The following is an 18,403-nucleotide window of genomic DNA, read 5'->3' as shown; positions in this document are numbered from 1 at the left end:
AAGAGAGAAACAAGAGGGAAAAAAATCATCAAAGCCGAACCACTCCTCCTTCGCCCACTCACACAACATCATTTGAAAAATTATGACAACCTACATTGAATACTGCCCTAGAAGGTAGTGTTAGGACATAGGATAGCATTGTATGCCCCACTTACTTAGTAGCACGTGGCAACAACTTTTTTTATTAGTATCCTCATTGATAGAGAGAGAAAGAGAGACTAAATCACCCCTCAAATAACCTGTTAATTACAGAAAAACCAACCTAAAAAGACACAAATGTCCCTTGACTGTAACTTTTTTATTTTTATTTTAAAGGGTACAAGTCTTTATACTATGATAAAAAAGTGAAAAGACCGAATTAACCTCAATCAACCCTTTAACAAATTTTGCTTTTAAAAGTAATAAAATCATTTTATTATACATTTGATGTAAAGATAAAACTATCCCCGATCAATAACACAATAACAAATTGTTTAATTTAAAAAAACCAAATTACCCCTAAAAGCAAGCCTAAATTTTTATTGTTAGAAGCTAAAAAAGAGTAATTACAATTATGGATGATAATGGGTATCCGCATGACAAATTTCTTAATATTTATATTATTTATTATTCATCATATAAGAAATTTAAATATTCATAAATTATCAATCAATTTTCAAGGACCCAATGAATATCCATTATCTACTATTATTTATTAATCAATAAAAAATAAAATAGTTAATATATATATTTGAAGTATGTGTATGTATATATATATATATATATATATATATATATATATATATTAAACAATAAATATTATTCATGTGTTTTATGTCAATATTAAAGTATATTGTATTAAAAAAATCTAAATATTCTACCAAAATACTTTATACATTTTTAGTTATATTCTGGTGAATTTCATATTAGATTTAATAATATTCATACCCTACCCCTTATCTATTAAGTTCTAAAAACGTTCACTCATTCATGTCTGGTTAGTGTTAATCAATTTTAAATTAAATTATCATCCCTACTACACTATTTTAGTGAATAGTGATCTTTGTCTTGTGTCTTGTGCTAAAGTAATTTCACCATGAACTTCAATTTTTCTTTCTTAATTTAATTTTTTGCGTCGAAATAAATTTGATCCGATATGCAATAAAGCACAGGACATGTAACTAGTATATCTCTGTATATAAACTAGAACCTAAATAACGGGAAGACAAGTCATCAACTAAACACGATGTGATGGCAAAAAATTGGAATTTTCATAGAAGCATACGAAATTGGTAATCACGTAATCATGATACAAGCGCAACATGTCAAATGGCAACAGAAGCAACTGAAATCCATGCAATCTGATGGGGAGGGAGAGACATATACTCACCTATGTTATATATTTATGGTCAACTTCCATGTCCATCATAATTGGGAAAAACATCAGGCATTTTTTTTCAGTGTGCAAGATATTTACAAAGAGACATGATAATAAAAACAATCATGTCAACAGATTCATTTTGCCAAGGAAGCTTCGGGATTGATGCATTTGATGCCCTATGTTGGCAGAGGAACCAATTACGATGTAATTAATTCCCACTTTGAAATCGACTTGTGCAAGCAAGAACGTGCACATGTAGAGACATCGTTTCAACCTACAGAAGTATATATATCTAAATCACTGACCACGCTTGCCGACATCTAACAGCTTCTTGACGAACAGCCCTCTTTGGATCATCAAGAGCTTTTGATACAGCTTGCAACACCTGAAAATTATGAGAATACAAATTTAGAAATTCAGGCATGGGCAATGAAGAAAGAAGCTGCAACGCGAAAGCCTTGTCATAAATTGGTATACAGCAAAGAGGCCAATGTCATAATTATCATGACTTGCTCCCTCCTGCTAGGAGCATATTAGCTGATGACTCCACCCACTAAGTTGAGTGGGAAGCTCAAGGATGAAAATTAGAAATAAACCTACTGAATTTGTTCAACTCAAAAGTTTAACAAACCTGGATTCGCATGGGGTAAATCCTTGTGTGAGGCAACTCTGACATGGCAACAAGACATTGAATTGTTGTCTCTCGGACAAGCTGAGAATGTTAGCAGAAGAATCCAAGTATCTTAATTGTGGGTTTTGATAGCAAGGATCAGAAATTTATGACCGAAAGGCAGGAAATAAATAAGTAGACTAGATGTTGAAGTAAAAGGCAAACGGACTTTCAATTTGAATTCACATCCAAAAATGCACATTAGGGCACAAATTAGCAGAAAATTAGAATTTCTTTTGAGGAAAGCTGTTACCATCGTATGAGGGTAGGTGACACACCCAATGAGGTAATTGATGATAATATGAGCATTCTCTATTACGCCTTCTTGTCCTGCATGTGCAAGCATACAAGAGATTATAACCTTAACGGAGACTCAATTTACACATAAATCATAACCTGATAGTCCCTATTTGACAATTTGTGTATAAAAGGAGACAACTTGCATTTTCCACTAGTTGGGAAAACAGTTTTGGTTCATCTTTCATGGATTAAAGACAATATGCAATAACAAGGATTTACAAAGAGAGCTCAAGAAGAATTCCGAATGCTTAACAATAAAGGCCCTTAATGTAAATGCCTTGGGAGCTTAAACGTGATTAATAACTGCTAAACAGTCGATTCTCAGAAGCTTGCAAGTGAGTAGTATCCAGATAATCCTTGCAAGTAAAATGACTCAGAAAAGCATACCCAGTGATATATATGTATGTACCCATATAAGTAAATATAAAGAAAGAAAATTTCCAGATTTGAACTAATTGATACATTAATATGGAGAGGAAAGACATGAATTATGTTCAAGTAATTTACAGGAAACACAACCAACAACAGGCCTAAGCATTTATCAAATCTCTTGCTTCAAAATCCCAGCACAGCAATAATTGCACCTTGACCCAAGGAAAAACGAACAGTCGTGAAACACCTCTTCTTATATACTTTACCAAAGGTCACAAACATAAAAGAGAAGAAACATTCACTAAAGTACCGGTACCACTGCCCCACAACCACAATGACATGTACAATCTTACAGGAGTAGCAACTAGGCAGAGAGATTCACTCACAAAGCCCCACGAAGAAATTTTAAGAATTAAGGACCTGGAAGAATAGTTCCAATTTGAATGGAGTACACATAAATTGATATGCACAACCACAATGCAGTTAAGGTCAGAGAGTCTCACTTCAATTATTTCTTTACCAAATAAAGGGTTAGAAAAATTATACACCCCTTTAAAATTAAAGATAATTATGTTGACATACAAAGAGTCTTACCATTTTTATCTGTCAAAATGCCTGACAGGACTAGCAGAAGGCTGTACATTATATCTTTATCCAAAACATCCTTGCTCAACAACTTTAAGCTATCCAGCACCATTGGAATTAACTGGAAAATGGAATACTTCAGTTTACTAGTAAGCATGCTTGCTAGATGTGAATCAAATATACTGGAAGACTAAGATATCAAACTAACCTTTTTTGCATCATTCAAGATAACAATCAATGGGGTGCCAATTACAACATTTGCAAAAGCCCGATACAGCATAGATCTGAAATCACAGAACTTGCATTATCAATCAAGAAATGGACCAAACATCCCAAATGAAATTGGTCTATAGACAGTTCTCGAGGATCTGAAATTCTCAAGGAATCAAGATACCGCCCAATCAATCATAACCATCTATTTTGGACCATCATGCTATTACATCAACCATGTCACTTGGGATTCATCTGCAAATCTAACTTCTACTATAACTCATGGATGCTCAAGCAAGAGACCCAGATTTACAGGTTTTATTTGGCTTACTATAGCAGATAATTTTCATCATGGTGCGGGATGTTACAATTTGCAACTGCTCAAATCTTTTCCTTGCAACTTCTTGGAACTCCCAACAACAGGACTAATCCTTTTTTATTTCCCACTGATGGAGCATGACTAATCTTTTCTATTCTCAATATTTCTAATAAATAACCATAACAAATGGACACCACAGGAAAAACAAGTATGATTTAACAACACAGTATTATTTCTGGCATAAAACAGACTAAATTCTAACCAAGTCATGACAGCTTTTAAACATATGCATAGATAATAATAAAAGTTGCAAAAAACATAAAAAAGAAAATTGCAAAAGTTCCTAGATCAATTTGACTAGCCATGCAGCTGGATGTCTGCAAGTAAAATATCATATGAACCATATAATAGACAGTTGAATGTAAATTGTTAAATTAGCAGTGTTACTCAAAACTCTTAAGGTTAAACAAAATTAGTGACCAATCCTTGACACGTCATTTTTTTCTGGAATGATCTGGCATTTATCTGGAACTTTTTGATGAACCAAGTCAACAAATCAATACTAATAGAACAACAAAATGAAACCAAAAGTACATGAAAGTGGGTTCTGCTTATTAGTTGTCAAGAAAAATCCATCAACATCTAAAGGAGTACAGGATCAACAAGAGAAGTGAGGGAAACAAGCAATCTGCAATTAGTTTTGAGAAGTTTACCTTGAGAGTAATGAGTCAGACTGAATTATCAAAGACTGCAGGATGGGCATTATGGTGGAGAAAAATCGTTGCTTATAAAGTGGTCGTATTATTGCATGAAATTTGCGGTTTAAGCAAGGCTCAGAATCACTCATAAGAACCTGAAATGCATCTGCTGCACATTTCATTGCAGACAGGCGCATATCCCAGTTGCAATTATTTTCTTCCAATGGCAAGGCACCCATTCTGCCATTTGATTGCAGGCACTCTAAAAAAACTATAGTTATGTCTTTAACCTTTTCATGTCCACGCATAAGCAAACCTTTCCCAATCCATGCCAACCCATCAATGGAACGAATTTTAAGCAAACCACTGTCTGCAGCACCAAGGCATAAGCTAGTGAGACCTGTCTCACTCCAGTAGCCTGTGATACCAGATCTCCCAGCAGGAACATGGTCAGAAGAACTTAAATTTTTACCGAAGATTATATCCATTGCTTCTTCAAAGGTACAACCACCTGAATGCTCTGTTCCACTAGTCTTTAGATCCAATTTGTTAACTAGAGAACCTAACGCCTGAGCAGCCGTAACATAGCCCTTAAGGAACACAATCATGAGAAAATGCAGTACTGTTCTTATATTCGGAATGCGTGTTTGAGGACGAAGTGCTATAATTACTGATGTAAATAAAGAATGAATCCACTCATCTCTACTGGAAAATTTGTCCGTTTCTTGAGTATCTTCTAACTCTTCTAGTTGAGCTTGAAGAGAGGACAAGGAATCCTTCATTGATAAGAAAGTGCTCGATGAGAGTACAGCATAAGCTTTATCAATTATTATGTTCTGGCTTTCCACTGAACAAGAAGCAACAACAAGCTTCATCACTTTCATTGTAGCATCAAGAAGCTCCTGAAGTCAGAAATAATATATGTTAGAGCCATTTCTCAGAGAAAAAGATTTTGCATCTCAAACTAACATCTATCTTCTCTGATGCAAGCTACCACCAGAAATTTCTTTTTAGCACCACTACATATTAAAATGGAAAGTAACATTCCTGAAAGTAGTAGTAATACTCACTTTTTCAAAGATTCCATCAGGAAAGGCCATGCAATTTTCTATTTGGTTCCATATGCAGACAACAAATTGGAGCAAGACTTCCTCGAAAACTTCATATTTCTGAATCCTGAGACCATTCCAAAAAAAATCTACATCAACAGGAAAAAAAGAACAGCAAATAACCCCACCCCACCCACCCCCCAACCCCCACCCCATTGCTAACCAAACCCCTGTGCAACCCACCCCTTAAAAAAGAAATGAAGTCTCAAAAGGGGAAACATCTTTGCTATAAGCACACAAACAGGAAAGAGGATTGTTAATTGTAGGTAAGTATTCCACCTCCTTACATCAAAGGTGCCTCTTATGTGAAAAACCAACCAAACCTCATAATACAATGAATTGATTGAAACAAAAAAGAAAAAAAGAACTTATTTAATGCTTATTACATCTTTCATTTGTAAACTTGCATGCACAAAGGTGCAATGTAATGGGCCATGCCAGTATTGACAAGTCACTACTAGGAATACTTGTAACAGATTGTAGTTTGAGAGGATACAAACACAGATAATGAATTTAGCAAAAAAGGATAGGGATGGTCAAGGTAGAGATGCTGTACCATGGAAGCAACTCATTTGAATAACATTCCAAAAGATGAATTATGACCTTTGCTGATTTCACATTTCCTTGAACCTATGGAAGCACAACAGAAACTTGTACCATCAGATCTATAGGTCCAGATATGAAAATCAGATTGTAGGGAGGAAAAAACTAAAACTAACAGAAGAACCCGGTGAAATGTCCCCAATGCTAGAGTAGGCACAATTGTAATGCAATCTATGGAAATCACTCACTGAATTTAGAAGAGACATTTTTTTTCGACATTTAAGCGCACACAAAAAGAAAAAAATAAGACAGTGCATGGGTGTCCAAGTATCATGTTCTTTCAATGGGGACATTCCCTGAGCTCTTATAAAGCGTTTAGAGGTTGTTGAACATACGTACATAAACCTCAGCTAGATTGGCACATATAACTTCTTGCAATCCAGTAACAATTTTCAGCATATATTGAAGCCCACTTGTGCCAATGTCAGAGATGGCTTCCAGTTGGAGTTGAAATGGTATATCATGATTATCAGATGATATCATTGAAACAATCTTCTGAACAACAATATCCATATAGCTCATTGACTTCTCAGACTCGTTACTACCATGAATAAACAAGCCAATCTGAACCAGTGCCTTCACCGACAGTTTCCACAACAATGTCTTGTTGAAATCAACAGTGATAATAGATACAAAGGTCATCAAAATACTTTCACAAGTAGATTTTGATACTAGTAAATAGCCTCCAGGGAATGTAGCTAGAATTTGCAAACCCTTCACTGCACATCAATTACAAAATAGAAAAGCATGCAATCAGAATTTTTTTATGTTTGAGTTCCTGTAACTAGTCAACAAATTATGCTGAGAGTCCAAACAGCAACTAATGGAAGGAAAAGGCTGATCGGTGCTTCATCTAGGAACATATATCAGAGTTATATTCCTTGACAACTAATGGGAAGCAAAGACTGAAAACAACTATTTTTCTTAAAACCTCAATGGTGCTTTAGTTTTAGCACCATATATCAGACTTATATTCCTTGACTTATAATACCACTGCATATGTTTCCAGGAGCTGTAATATGTCCACATTTACATCTCATAAAACCCAAAAAAAAAAGTACGTTTTCTATTTGCTTCCAGCACAGGTACTGCAAGCATGTTTTCCTTCCTGGAAATGGCAGGCTATTGATGGTGGGTGGCACATTGGACACATGATGCATGTCCAGGTGCATCAGGCAGACCCAAGAGTGGGGAAAATCTTCCTACTCTAAAACTAGGTTTGGATATCAAAATCAATTAGGAAAACGAGAGTTACATTATATGTGGCAATAAGAAACTACATTCTCTTGTTCACGTACAGAAAGGGCTCCTTTCTTCTTGATTTTTATAAAATCCAAAGGGAAACCAACTCTTACAAAATAAATCCCAAAGTTCACACTTTTGAACTCACCCATGGTACAGAATTTGTTCAGGCACTAAAACAAGTCAGCAATAGAAAGATTTTGGGATCAAATATAATTTACATTAGAACTCTCAGGTCCAACTCCTTGTACCCAGATCTAGGTAACATAAATGCCAGATCTCCATTGGTTCTGAACCTAGAATCAATTACTCGAGTTGGTAGACAACCCAAGGCAAGCTTATTGAGAAATATCCAAAAACTTGCAATTTAAAATAGAAAAAGAAATGGGAACAATGACCACCTCAATAGCACTGCAAACCAAAGCATTTACCTCCAAGATACACATCCGCGTCATGAGCAGGCTTGTCTGTAGTTGTTGCCAGGGTTGAACTGAAAATCTTGCTTAAAGAGGTAGAAAATCTCTGAAGCAAGCAGCACCATGTCTCATTTGCAGAAACACATTGTGATGCAAGATCACCGGAACTGATGGCCAAATCCCTGCATGCTCCAAGAAGTTCAACACAGAGATAAAGAGATCCGTGATCAGGTCTTTTGGAGATCATGCAGTCATCATTAAAAGAGCAAGTCCCAGATCCATTCACAACTGGAAGCCCCATGCTCTCCATCAAGCAGGAGAAGAAATATTGAAAAATTCTACTGCAGGAAGCAACAGATGCCTTCACAGAAACATAAAGGATACGACCGACTGAATACAGTTTCTGTGTGCTTTGCAAGGGAATTTCATTGTAACTCTGGCAGCCAGTGATGGAATTCAAAACCATATTTATTTCTTCATCACCAACAATCATACTTGAGAACAAATCATTATTTTGGATAACAACCTTTTCCAGTAGAGCCAGTGCTTCAGCTGCTATTTCATTCTCCTGACAGCCTAGACCACCTAGGGATTCTGGGGTAAAGGATAACACAAATGATTGTCCTGAAGTAAATATTGCATCTTTCAGTGAAGACCAAATAGCTCCAGCATGTTTTGCGATTCTTTCTGCTCCATACTTTGATGTGCAATAGCTAAGGTACTTTAATGAATCAACCTGGAAACATATAAACAGAATACATATTTATGCATTCTACAGATTTCAAAAACAAGAACCTTTTGGGAAAGTTATGGAGAAGTACGAATTGGAGTTTATTATTCAAATATTATTTCAAAACACAAAACTCCAAATCTTGATTTGCAGTTTTCCAAGTTTATATTGGGTTTACGAGCACTATCAAAGTTATTTTCAACATTTCCCTCATAAAAACCAACCTTATTTGCTTGTGTTTACCACATGGAAAACAAAGAAATATCAATAAGGCTTTCATTTATATTTTTTTTCCTTTTTTTCCAAAGGACCCTCCACATTATGAATCAACTTTGTGCCTGATGTTTAATATTTTACAATTTGAAAAAAGTTTTCTATTTTAACAAAATGAAAACATTTTCTAGTTTTGCATTGAAAAGGAAAAACAGAAGATGGAGATGGAAAATCACGTATTTTGACTAAGCATTGGACTTTAACATTCCAAAATCATGTTCAGCTAGCATACGAGTAAGCCTATCTGCATAATCATCAATTGCTAAAATCTAGCTTAAGTTAAACAGAACTGACCTTCGCGGATGATAGGGAGGAAGAAAGTTTCTCAAGAAGCAACGGAATGACAGATGGCTCGAAAAGAGGTGAGGATGATAGTGCAAGCTGTAAAAAAAGAGAGTAGAAAATATAGTCAAGAAAGGTCGCTCTTTCAACATGATCTCTGGCAGTTTATACAATATTTAAAGTAAAAAAAAAAAAAAACCAAAGCAATAAACCTAATGAAACATCATAGCAAGGTAGGATGGAAATTATATGCAAACTTTTACCACATTAGTTTGTGGGAGCTCTCTCACCTAATTAAAAGTTTCAAGTGGCAAATTACATCTGTTTAAACCACATTTCCAAGGAATATATCACTTGGTTTCACCTTGTTAACAGAAAACATATCTTCCAAATGGAAGGAATTCAGCTCCCTTCCAGGATATGGTTTTATTTCCCTTTCGCAATTAGACAAACTCCTTTCAGCAATAGTCCAACAGCCAAAAGCATAGGCATCATCTATGACCCCCACCATTTGCTATTTTTGTTCTTAACTTTCATAGGACATGTAAGATTTGCATTATTTGAGCATGCAAGCATGTTCTTAGATAATTTCTTGTATGTTGTTAGTTTTAAGATGATCCATTTATTTATTTTAATCTTAGTATTGTCATATTTTAAGAATTGAAAGTTTAAACCCCCCCCCCCCAAGACACCAAAAAAAAATTCCTTCAAATTCATAAACACATGCACTTTACATCATTGGCAATATGATTTCCACAAACCTTGTCTAGGACATGCAACTCTAGCATATAACTATCCTTCCAAAGGCAGAGAACAACATAAACATTAGTAAGTTATTTCTACTACTACTCCCAGAAATTTCTATGAACAGCAATTTTGACCTGCAACATCTTCTAAGAACCTGAGTAGCGACATTAGGGCTTCTGATCCTGCTATCCAACAGCTAAAGAGACTCCTACCAGAGGCCAAGAAATAGAAGTCCACAGTGTGGCACAGACAGCAAAAGAAGAAAAATTAATGTGCATTTGTAGTCAATGGTATTTATGTAATTTCAGATTTTCTGGAAAATCTGGACAATTATTTAAGTCTAGGTTTTAGTTTACAATCAGTATTCTACCAGTTCTAAAGTAACTAGCTTTATTAGGTTTTTCCTTTTCTAAATAGACTTAGTATTTTCTTATCTAGAACAATAAGTGTCTTGTTGAGCTTGGAGGACTAGCAACTCTATATAAAGGTTATGTAATGTTCAATTTTTTAATTGAAGTTTAAGATTAAATTTTCAGAAATTTGCTTTTGATTGTGGGATTCAATTTTCCCTTAGGTGTGACTGCTAAGAATCCCAGGTGTGAAGCTTTGTTTTTTCTATCCTTAAGGTTTGACTCCTAGAAACCTTGTTAGTCTGACTATCCTTTCCACAATTTCCAACAAGCAAATCCCATCAAATTATCTTAAAGCACTCATTAAATTCCCTAAACAAACTCTCACACATACCTAGACAACCCTAAAACAATTACCAATCAAAGGTTCAGCCTAAAATCAACTAAAACACTGTAAACTGCACTGTTCACAGCACCAAACATCTCCTGAAAGTCGTCCAGAACAGCCCCAAACTTGTCCTGCATCACAATGTGGCTAAGAGAACTATTTATTGCCTCAGAAGAGTATGGTCATCAAAATATCCATAAACTCTGCTCCTTCCAAATAGTCTATTCAGCTGCAAGTGCAGCAAATCTCGATACAATCTACACAGTGCCTTTTCACTACAAAATGCTATCTAAACTCAACCATGAAATGTCCAAGAAAACTGGGCAAGGTGTGACCACCATATATTTGATAAGAATAAAGCTTAATTGAGTAATATGAGCCTGCCAAATATTTACCTTCTTATGCTCTTGCAGGCTTGCACCAAAGCACAGTATCATTACCAACTATGGAAGTGATGATAGAGATTTAACAGAAAATAACAAAACCAGCTTTACATTGCAGCCAATAAAATATAAGATTTACTTCCAGAGCAATATAGCTAGGAAAATTTCAAGAGAGAAAATATCTACTACAAGCCAGAAATTTTTAACAGAACAGCAGTAGATACCATTAATGCCCTTGAAAGATCATCCCTTTTCACCTCAACATCCTCTTCAGCTTTTGGCTAGAAATGCAAAGAAATAAAATAATGCATATCAAAAATCAATAAATGCAGAACCATATTAATATAAAGAATGAGTAAGAGAATAAGATCAAATTCATTTCACATTCACAAGTAGAGCAACAGGAAAGGGCATTTAATAATACAACTTAAGATTCTGCATCAAGGCTCTTAAAGTTATTGATGGTTCCAAAACACCAAAAACAAAATCTAAAATTGAAGTTTCTTATTTTCTTTCATAAATTTACACTCAGAAACCTCCTCCACTGCACCCAACATGGGCTCAAATCTGTCATTATCCCAAAAAGGCCACTGACACTTAGCTTTATCTGCTAACCCATGCCAGTGCCCATAATGAAATGAACCCCACGAGCTACATTACTTCCTTTCCCCGCTGGTTATGCTTATGGATTTATATCGAACACAGTTTCAGAATACCATCTGTTCTCCACAAATTTCCAGAAACTAATTCCACTTTCAAATTATCCCAAAGTTTGATGGACAACAGACCTTCACACAGTAGTATGACTCAAATTGATGTTTTCATTATAAACATCTGATAAGTTTCATTGTTTAACTTAACTTCTGCAATAACTGCAATCGAACCAAAAGCCAAAGTTAAATATCTGGCTATCAATTGTCAAGTGTTTCAAGCATTTCCAGCTTCCAAAAGTTTTCACGACTTGATTCCAAAGGATCTAAAATGCCATGCAAGTTGAATGAATCCCCTGCTCCTAGTTTCCCTTCTCACTGTATAGCAAATCTCTTTTGTTATTTATAAATTTTTTTGTGGCAAGCAGTAGTCCTCCCTCACAGAACACAACCTCCTCCCCAACAAATTATAGTGCAGTTGAATTGAGCAAGAAAATTTTAACAACTATGGCAGTGCTTTGTAGGCATCTTAAAGCTTAAGCATCAAAATCCCTTCCAAGTTGATTTATTATTAACAAGAGATGGGTTTTTTTTTTTCTTTTTTGAAAACTTGAGCATCAAATTCATAGAAATGTAGAAATACATGTTAGACTTTAGCATAATTCAAATTGTTGGTAAGAAATAGTAGTTGAACTGCTGAAGCTATTAGATATTCTTGTTGTGGTGCAGGAACCAGATGATAAAGCAATCACATTCTACAATTTTATTTTATTTTTTTGAAAGTGTCTTAAGACCAGCATTGGTTACCGATGAAAACAACATGAATTAGAGATCATATCCAAATAAAACCATGCTTAGCATCATTACAAGATTTAGAACTATGATCTTATGCATCAACATAACCTTATTGGCAAATGTATGATTGACTGCAAGTAAAATGGTACTCGCAAACACTAACATTTGGCTGAACCAAAAACTAATAAAATATCCAATACAGCAAATAACTACTACAGGCATCTCATCCAGCATTAAGAGAACAAGTATGGCTACATAAGAAAAGATGAAGGCACTTTCTACAAATCTAATACATGAGGCCTCTGAAACCTCTCAAAATTAAGATTCTGTGTCATGAAAAAAAAAAAGTTGCCGAGGTAGACAATAGACCAAAGAATTTAACTAGATGGTAAACTCCCTAAACTTCAAGCGGTCACTTAAGCACCCCCATGAAAAGAAAAAAGAGTTTACGACATCCAAGTAAAACAAAAAATAAGCCTAAGACATGCATCACTTGTCATTTAAAAGGGAAGGTTCAAAAATGCTCCTTGAATATCATGTATATACATGTAGACACAATGCAAAACCTGAGACTCTTAATAAGGCAGCTGCAGGAAGGGGAAAAAAAATATAAGTGAAAAGCAATCATATCCAGACAACTGGTCCATACAAAAGAGTGATTGGTATATGAAGCTTACATGTGTAAAATGAATGGGAAAGTAACTGCTCAAAATGCCAAATAGATCGCTAGCAAAACTTTCTATGGGACCACAAGGATCAGGAAACACTCGCACTAGAACCTCCATGATGTGAAATGCTAGCATTAGGCATTGAGGATCCTTTTCTCCATCAATAGCTTCACAAATTCCATAAATAAGATCATCACCCTAGAATCACAATCAACAATGTGATCATATCAAAACATGAAAAGTACAAGACATTGTAAAAAACAAAATCAATTACAACACTATGTGACAAACACCAAGTGGTGTTTGTATATGGTATAAAAGTTTATCAGGTGGTAATGGTGGGGTTTCTGAGAGTAGAGTTTTAGAAACGTATCCCTCAGACTTTTGCACAAAGTTGGGGCTATCAAGAATAAGATTTTGATAGAGCTAGAAACAACTCAAGTAAGCTAACATTTAGGATAATACGAGGATCTACTCTGCCAATCATATTTTAATTGACAACGTACCCAAAATTTCAGATAAATATCGTTCAATAAGATCAGTGGGTTGCATCTATAGTGTTAATGTATGGATCATAATAACTATGAATTTCACAGGTATAACTAACAATGATTTAAGCAAGCAAATGGATTTCATGGTTATGTTTCATCATGAGCAACTATCCTAAATAACCTTGTGCTGCTTATATAAAAATCATTTTGAACCCAACAATACCCTTGTTCAGCTTCTCATATTGTTCTACATCATGGAAAAAGGTATTCCCAGTTACAACTACATCAAAATAGGTCATAAGAGGGGAAATGGGAGACAATCCTACTCTTCCAACTCTTTCATGAAACAGGTCATGGGACAAAAACCTGAAGTAGACATTTTCCCAGAACATCACCATTCCACCAAGCAACAACCACTGATAAATAACAATGACAAAAGGCCATTGTTCGGGAGACAAAATTTGGCATCTCCCCTATTACACAATTTTTTGTTTCATTGCACAATTATGATACAAGCTTGAACCAAGTTCCGAGTTTGGCTGAGGTTGAATCCACTTTTATTCTTTCTCTTTTCTAACTTTTTTGAGTCATTCACTTGAAACTGGAAAGTATGAGTTAAGGGAAAGTGAGACTGAAGAGATACCAGAGAAGCAACAGCGTGGGGATAGTGTTCTAGCAGACATTCCATAAGTTCAAAGCAAAGCTGCAAGAAGAATTTAATGGTAAGTTCTAAAGTTGAAATTTCACAAAGAAATTACTAAAAAAATGGAGAGAAAAACCAGGGTGCAAAGTTAATCCAGACAGAAAGCTGTTGTAACTTCTGGAAGAGTTGGCATTAGAATTACATGTGTAGACAATCCTACCTTCCTGTCATGTTGTCCTAAAGACTGAACCTGCAAGTTTTGCAAAAAAGACTCTGCAACTCCTTTAGCATCACTGCTAATGACCATACCACCACTTTTCCTTTTCACCAATGCCAAACAACCAACAAGTGCACCACGTAAAGCTCTCCAATCTGCCTGATATAAGGATAATATCATCTTTATAATTTTGATGCAATATAATAAAGAGTATAGCTAATCACTACCTGGCCAAAATAAAAAGAATGAAAAAAGGATTAGATTGTTGAAACCCATACTAATCAAAACTCATAGTAATGAGCGTGAGCATGGACCATCAAATAGGTTTCAAAGTATAATCTGGACTTTATGTATGAAAAAAGAAGCGAGGCCATAACAAAGAATGCATTAACAGGACCTAAATACATGGCGAGGACATAGTAAGTAAAATAAACCACCAATTCAGCATTTCATAACCTACTAAAGACCTGGTAATCACTACAATTTAGAAAACTGTAGTCTATAACTGAGCTTTAAAGCCCATTACATAGGGATGACTCTAGCATCCACTCTATCTATTGATACAAGGCTATTTTAAGGAAGTGTAGTACAGTTACCTACAGTACTCTTCCATTAGTAACTCAACTCAAATGCTACTTTACCTTCAGCCTGAAGGAAATTCAATCCTCCTAACCAGAAGAAAGAAGGGAAAACTCCTAGCTTAAGAACTCAAAGCTGCGGACTGCCCAGCTTTCCTTCTAGCCAATGCCATTTCAAGCTTCCCCCTTTTCTGAAGAAGTGTGGTACTTACAATCCCAGCTTGCGTACCCAGAGCATATACCAAATTGGATCTATTCTTTCTATTCATATGTGCACCATAATTGAATCCTTGTAAGGAAACGATGATTGAGTTCTCACTAGAATTGTAATCAATAACCATACCAGCATAAACAAATATTCCTAAAAAAAATAAATGACGAAGGATTTTGTATTGCACCAACAATCCAGCATTTGTGCTTGCAGACATCTTTCACTGAAATGACTCCATCCTTACCACATAGAAACTCAAAGAAAGGCTTCAAAGTAAAACCAAGACTAATCAGGAAGGAGAATCTAAACATAGAAAAAAAGAGTCCAACAAAACCTATCCAACTTTATAGGAGGAACATGGAACCAATCACATGGCAACATAGGTAAGAATGTTTCCAGAATAAGCAAACCTTAGAAATACTTCATTTGACTTCTTCTTTAAATGTGCACAATCTCATGTATTCTCTAATGGATTCCCAGATCACCAGTCAAGTGTATTGAGATCAAAATTACAATGGACAAGACTTTGTGCAATATAGCGGAACCAAGAAGAAATTTCTTCAAGCATAGTATCAAAGGTGTGCAGCTAATTTTACAGCGTAAAATGAAACAAAAACAGCAGATAAGCCATAAACACCAGAAACACCTAAATAACATAAATTATTATATATTGCAGCCTCTTCCATGTACATGTATATGCATTGCAAAATGACAAACTCACCAGTCGCTCTTTGAAGAAAGACGTCATGCTATGAATAGTAGCAGCATCCAGCGGCTTTGATGAAAGACATTTAAGTGCTTCTCCAAGCAGAAGGATGCCTGAAACAGTAAAAAAAAAAATTATTCAAAGAGCTTTCTCAGAGTATGGTGTTTCAAAAAAATAAATAAATAAATAAACAAGAGGATAGCACAATTTTTACTAGCATGCTTGAATTAGTTTAAAATTTCCTATCACCGAAAAACAATCACAAATAGTTTACCCCATAATGCCGTAAACATGCTCAAAATGAAAAAATTGTCCCCACATTATAACCATATACCATATAATTTGCTTAAGAACCATTTTTCAGAAAGGATTGGTACTCATCATTTATTTGCACATTAATCAACATAAGCAAACATAAAGTATTACAGTAACAAAAAGTACCTCGTGCACGGATTATGCTATCTGTTGTAGTCAGATACATCTCCATCTCCCTAACCTAAGCATAACACAAGCATCAATACAATAGTTCACCGAAAAAACGACCATAACCATGAAAAACATTGTAAGAAAAAAAAAAAAAAAGCGAATTATACCAGTGATGATATAGTTACTACATCATTCTTCACGAAGGAAACTATTGCATCCAAACTTGCAGCCTGCACTTAAGACACGAATTATTAATTAAATACATTACAAACAAAACCAAAACTATTCTAAATTTGGAAAAATATCTGATTTTTTTTTTTTTTTCATTTTTGTTTTTATATATTCAACAATAATTGAGAAATTAAGCTTCCTATGAATATATGGAGCAGCCAATTGAAGAGTTTAAAAGGCTAAAAAATGAAGAGGTAAAAGTTCAAAACTGAGGAGCTTGTGCGATTAAGAGTAAAGTAGGCCTTGAACCTGCTGAGTAGAGGAGCGTGATGAGTCAACAAAAGATTCAATATGCTGAGTCAGCTGACTCGGTTCTGCCATTGTTTGTGAGTGGAGAGAATTTTAGGGTTTTGGGAGCTAACAGAAAAGAAAAGAGGTTTATACCGTTTTGGTGAGTTTGAAGGGAGAGACTGAGCGTTTCATTATATCACTGTTTGGCATTGCATTTTAATCATATTTTAAAAAAGTTTTGAAATTTTATTTTAATTTTAAATTAGTTTTTATATATATTTGTAGATGATTTTAATATATAAATATTAAAAATAAATTAAAAATATATATTATTTTAACACATTTTCAAGTAAATATAATTTTAAAAAAAAAAATTATCACACTTCTAAACAAATCTTAATTAAAAAGTTTAACAATATTTTTCTATGAGTTTTTTCTATATTTTTTTAAAAAACAATTATTTAGATGTAGATTTTAATATTTGAAAATGTAAAGCTACATTATAAAATACACCCTTAAATATTAAAGATATAAAATACAAAATTAATGTGATGCTAAAATTTAAACTTTAGAATAGTTAGTATTAAATCTGATGAGGTAGAGATTCTCTCACGAAAGGAACTTGCCATAAACTTAAAAAAAAAATAACGAATAGAAACTCAACCTAGAAAAACAATCAAATAACAATGCAATTTACTTTAGGTAAAGTGCATTGAAAGTGACGTGTCTTCCCTTTGTACAACTAGTTCATTATCTAGACTTTCACAAACCATAAATTCTTAGTAATTATAATACTAGATAACAACTCTTGAATCTTAATCATAATCTTATAAATAAACCCAAACTCATATCTTTTTTTTAATAACAGTACCTCCTTAAAAGGTACAAATAGCTTGTCGACACTTGACATCAACCCACAATAACTCTTAAGAACAATGAAGCCACACAAAATACGAAAATATTAGTTGATATGCCCTCACGTTGCCACGAACTTATGGCATGCTCGTGTGTTGTCATGGATTTGTAAAAAAAATCATAAATTTTTTTAAAAATATATATTATATGAAAAAACACTATTGCAATCCACAATGTTTTCAAAAAAAATTAAACTACAAAACTAAGAGGCTGTTTGAGAGTGCTTTTCAAAAGCGCTTCCGAAATAATTTGAATTTTTTTTTTTGCTTTGAATTAATATGTTTTTGATGTTTTCAAATCATTTTGATGCACTGATCTTAAAAATGATTTTTAAAAAATAAAAAAAATATTATTGCCATACTTTTCTGAGTGAAAGCACTTTGAAAAGCAACCACACTCTCAAACACCCTCTAAATTCTCAATCAGCTTATTATTAAAAAAAAAATAGATAAAGATAATTTTGAAAAAAAATCATAAAAAAAGGAAAAAAAAAATCATGTAGGGAAACACTGCAGCAATCTATAAGTGTTTTGTGAGGAAATATACAATTATAATTCTTAACCAACTCAATATTAAAAAAATAAAATCAATAAAAATAATTTTG

The 18,403-nt window shown here is 34.3% G+C and overlaps 1 protein-coding gene across 6 annotated transcripts; it reads right to left on the bottom strand.

The window, feature by feature from the left end:
- Positions 1 to 1,231: 1,231 nt before the first annotated feature.
- On the bottom strand, positions 1,232 to 17,064 carry LOC118037949 (MMS19 nucleotide excision repair protein homolog). 6 transcript variants are annotated; one of them, XM_073408069.1, is made up of 20 exons: positions 16,903 to 17,064; positions 16,590 to 16,652; positions 16,438 to 16,492; positions 16,012 to 16,109; positions 14,505 to 14,660; positions 14,285 to 14,344; positions 13,160 to 13,348; positions 11,262 to 11,318; positions 9,182 to 9,268; positions 7,900 to 8,620; positions 6,566 to 6,945; positions 6,180 to 6,253; positions 5,585 to 5,690; positions 4,987 to 5,416; positions 4,530 to 4,884; positions 3,496 to 3,571; positions 3,297 to 3,408; positions 2,284 to 2,360; positions 1,992 to 2,072; positions 1,232 to 1,745 (listed from the first exon to the last, which is right to left on the bottom strand). In XM_073408069.1, the coding sequence occupies exons 1-20, from the start codon at positions 16,972 to 16,974 to the stop codon at positions 1,653 to 1,655; spliced, it is 3,342 nt and encodes a 1,113-aa protein (XP_073264170.1). In that variant the 5' UTR covers positions 16,975 to 17,064; the 3' UTR covers positions 1,232 to 1,652. The 6 variants fall into 6 exon arrangements, with proteins under 6 accessions (XP_073264170.1, XP_034900023.1, XP_073264173.1 ...); XM_035044132.2 differs by having other exon boundaries at positions 4,530 to 5,416; XM_073408072.1 differs by lacking the exons at positions 16,590 to 16,652; positions 16,903 to 17,064 and having other exon boundaries at positions 4,530 to 5,416; positions 13,160 to 13,317; positions 14,505 to 14,656; positions 16,438 to 16,470.
- Between the last annotated feature and the right edge of the window lie 1,339 nt (positions 17,065 to 18,403).

This window comes from Populus alba, chromosome 3 (assembly GCF_005239225.2).
Source record: "Populus alba chromosome 3, ASM523922v2, whole genome shotgun sequence".
NCBI lineage: Eukaryota > Viridiplantae > Streptophyta > Magnoliopsida > Malpighiales > Salicaceae > Populus > Populus alba.
This window is presented reverse-complemented; position numbering and strand designations above follow the sequence as displayed.

Excerpts from the sequence above, each read along its gene's own strand:
- LOC118037949 (XM_035044132.2), bottom strand. The coding sequence starts at position 16,974 with ATGGCAGAACCGAGTCAGCTGACTCAGCATATTGAATCTTTTGTTGAC. Across the intron at positions 2,361-3,296 it reads CATTTTGACAGATAAAAATG|GACAAGAAGGCGTAATAGAG; the intron begins GTAAGACTCTTT and ends TTGCACATGCAG. Across the intron at positions 2,073-2,283 it reads TCACCTACCCTCATACGATG|CTTGTCCGAGAGACAACAAT; the intron begins GTAACAGCTTTC and ends TAACATTCTCAG.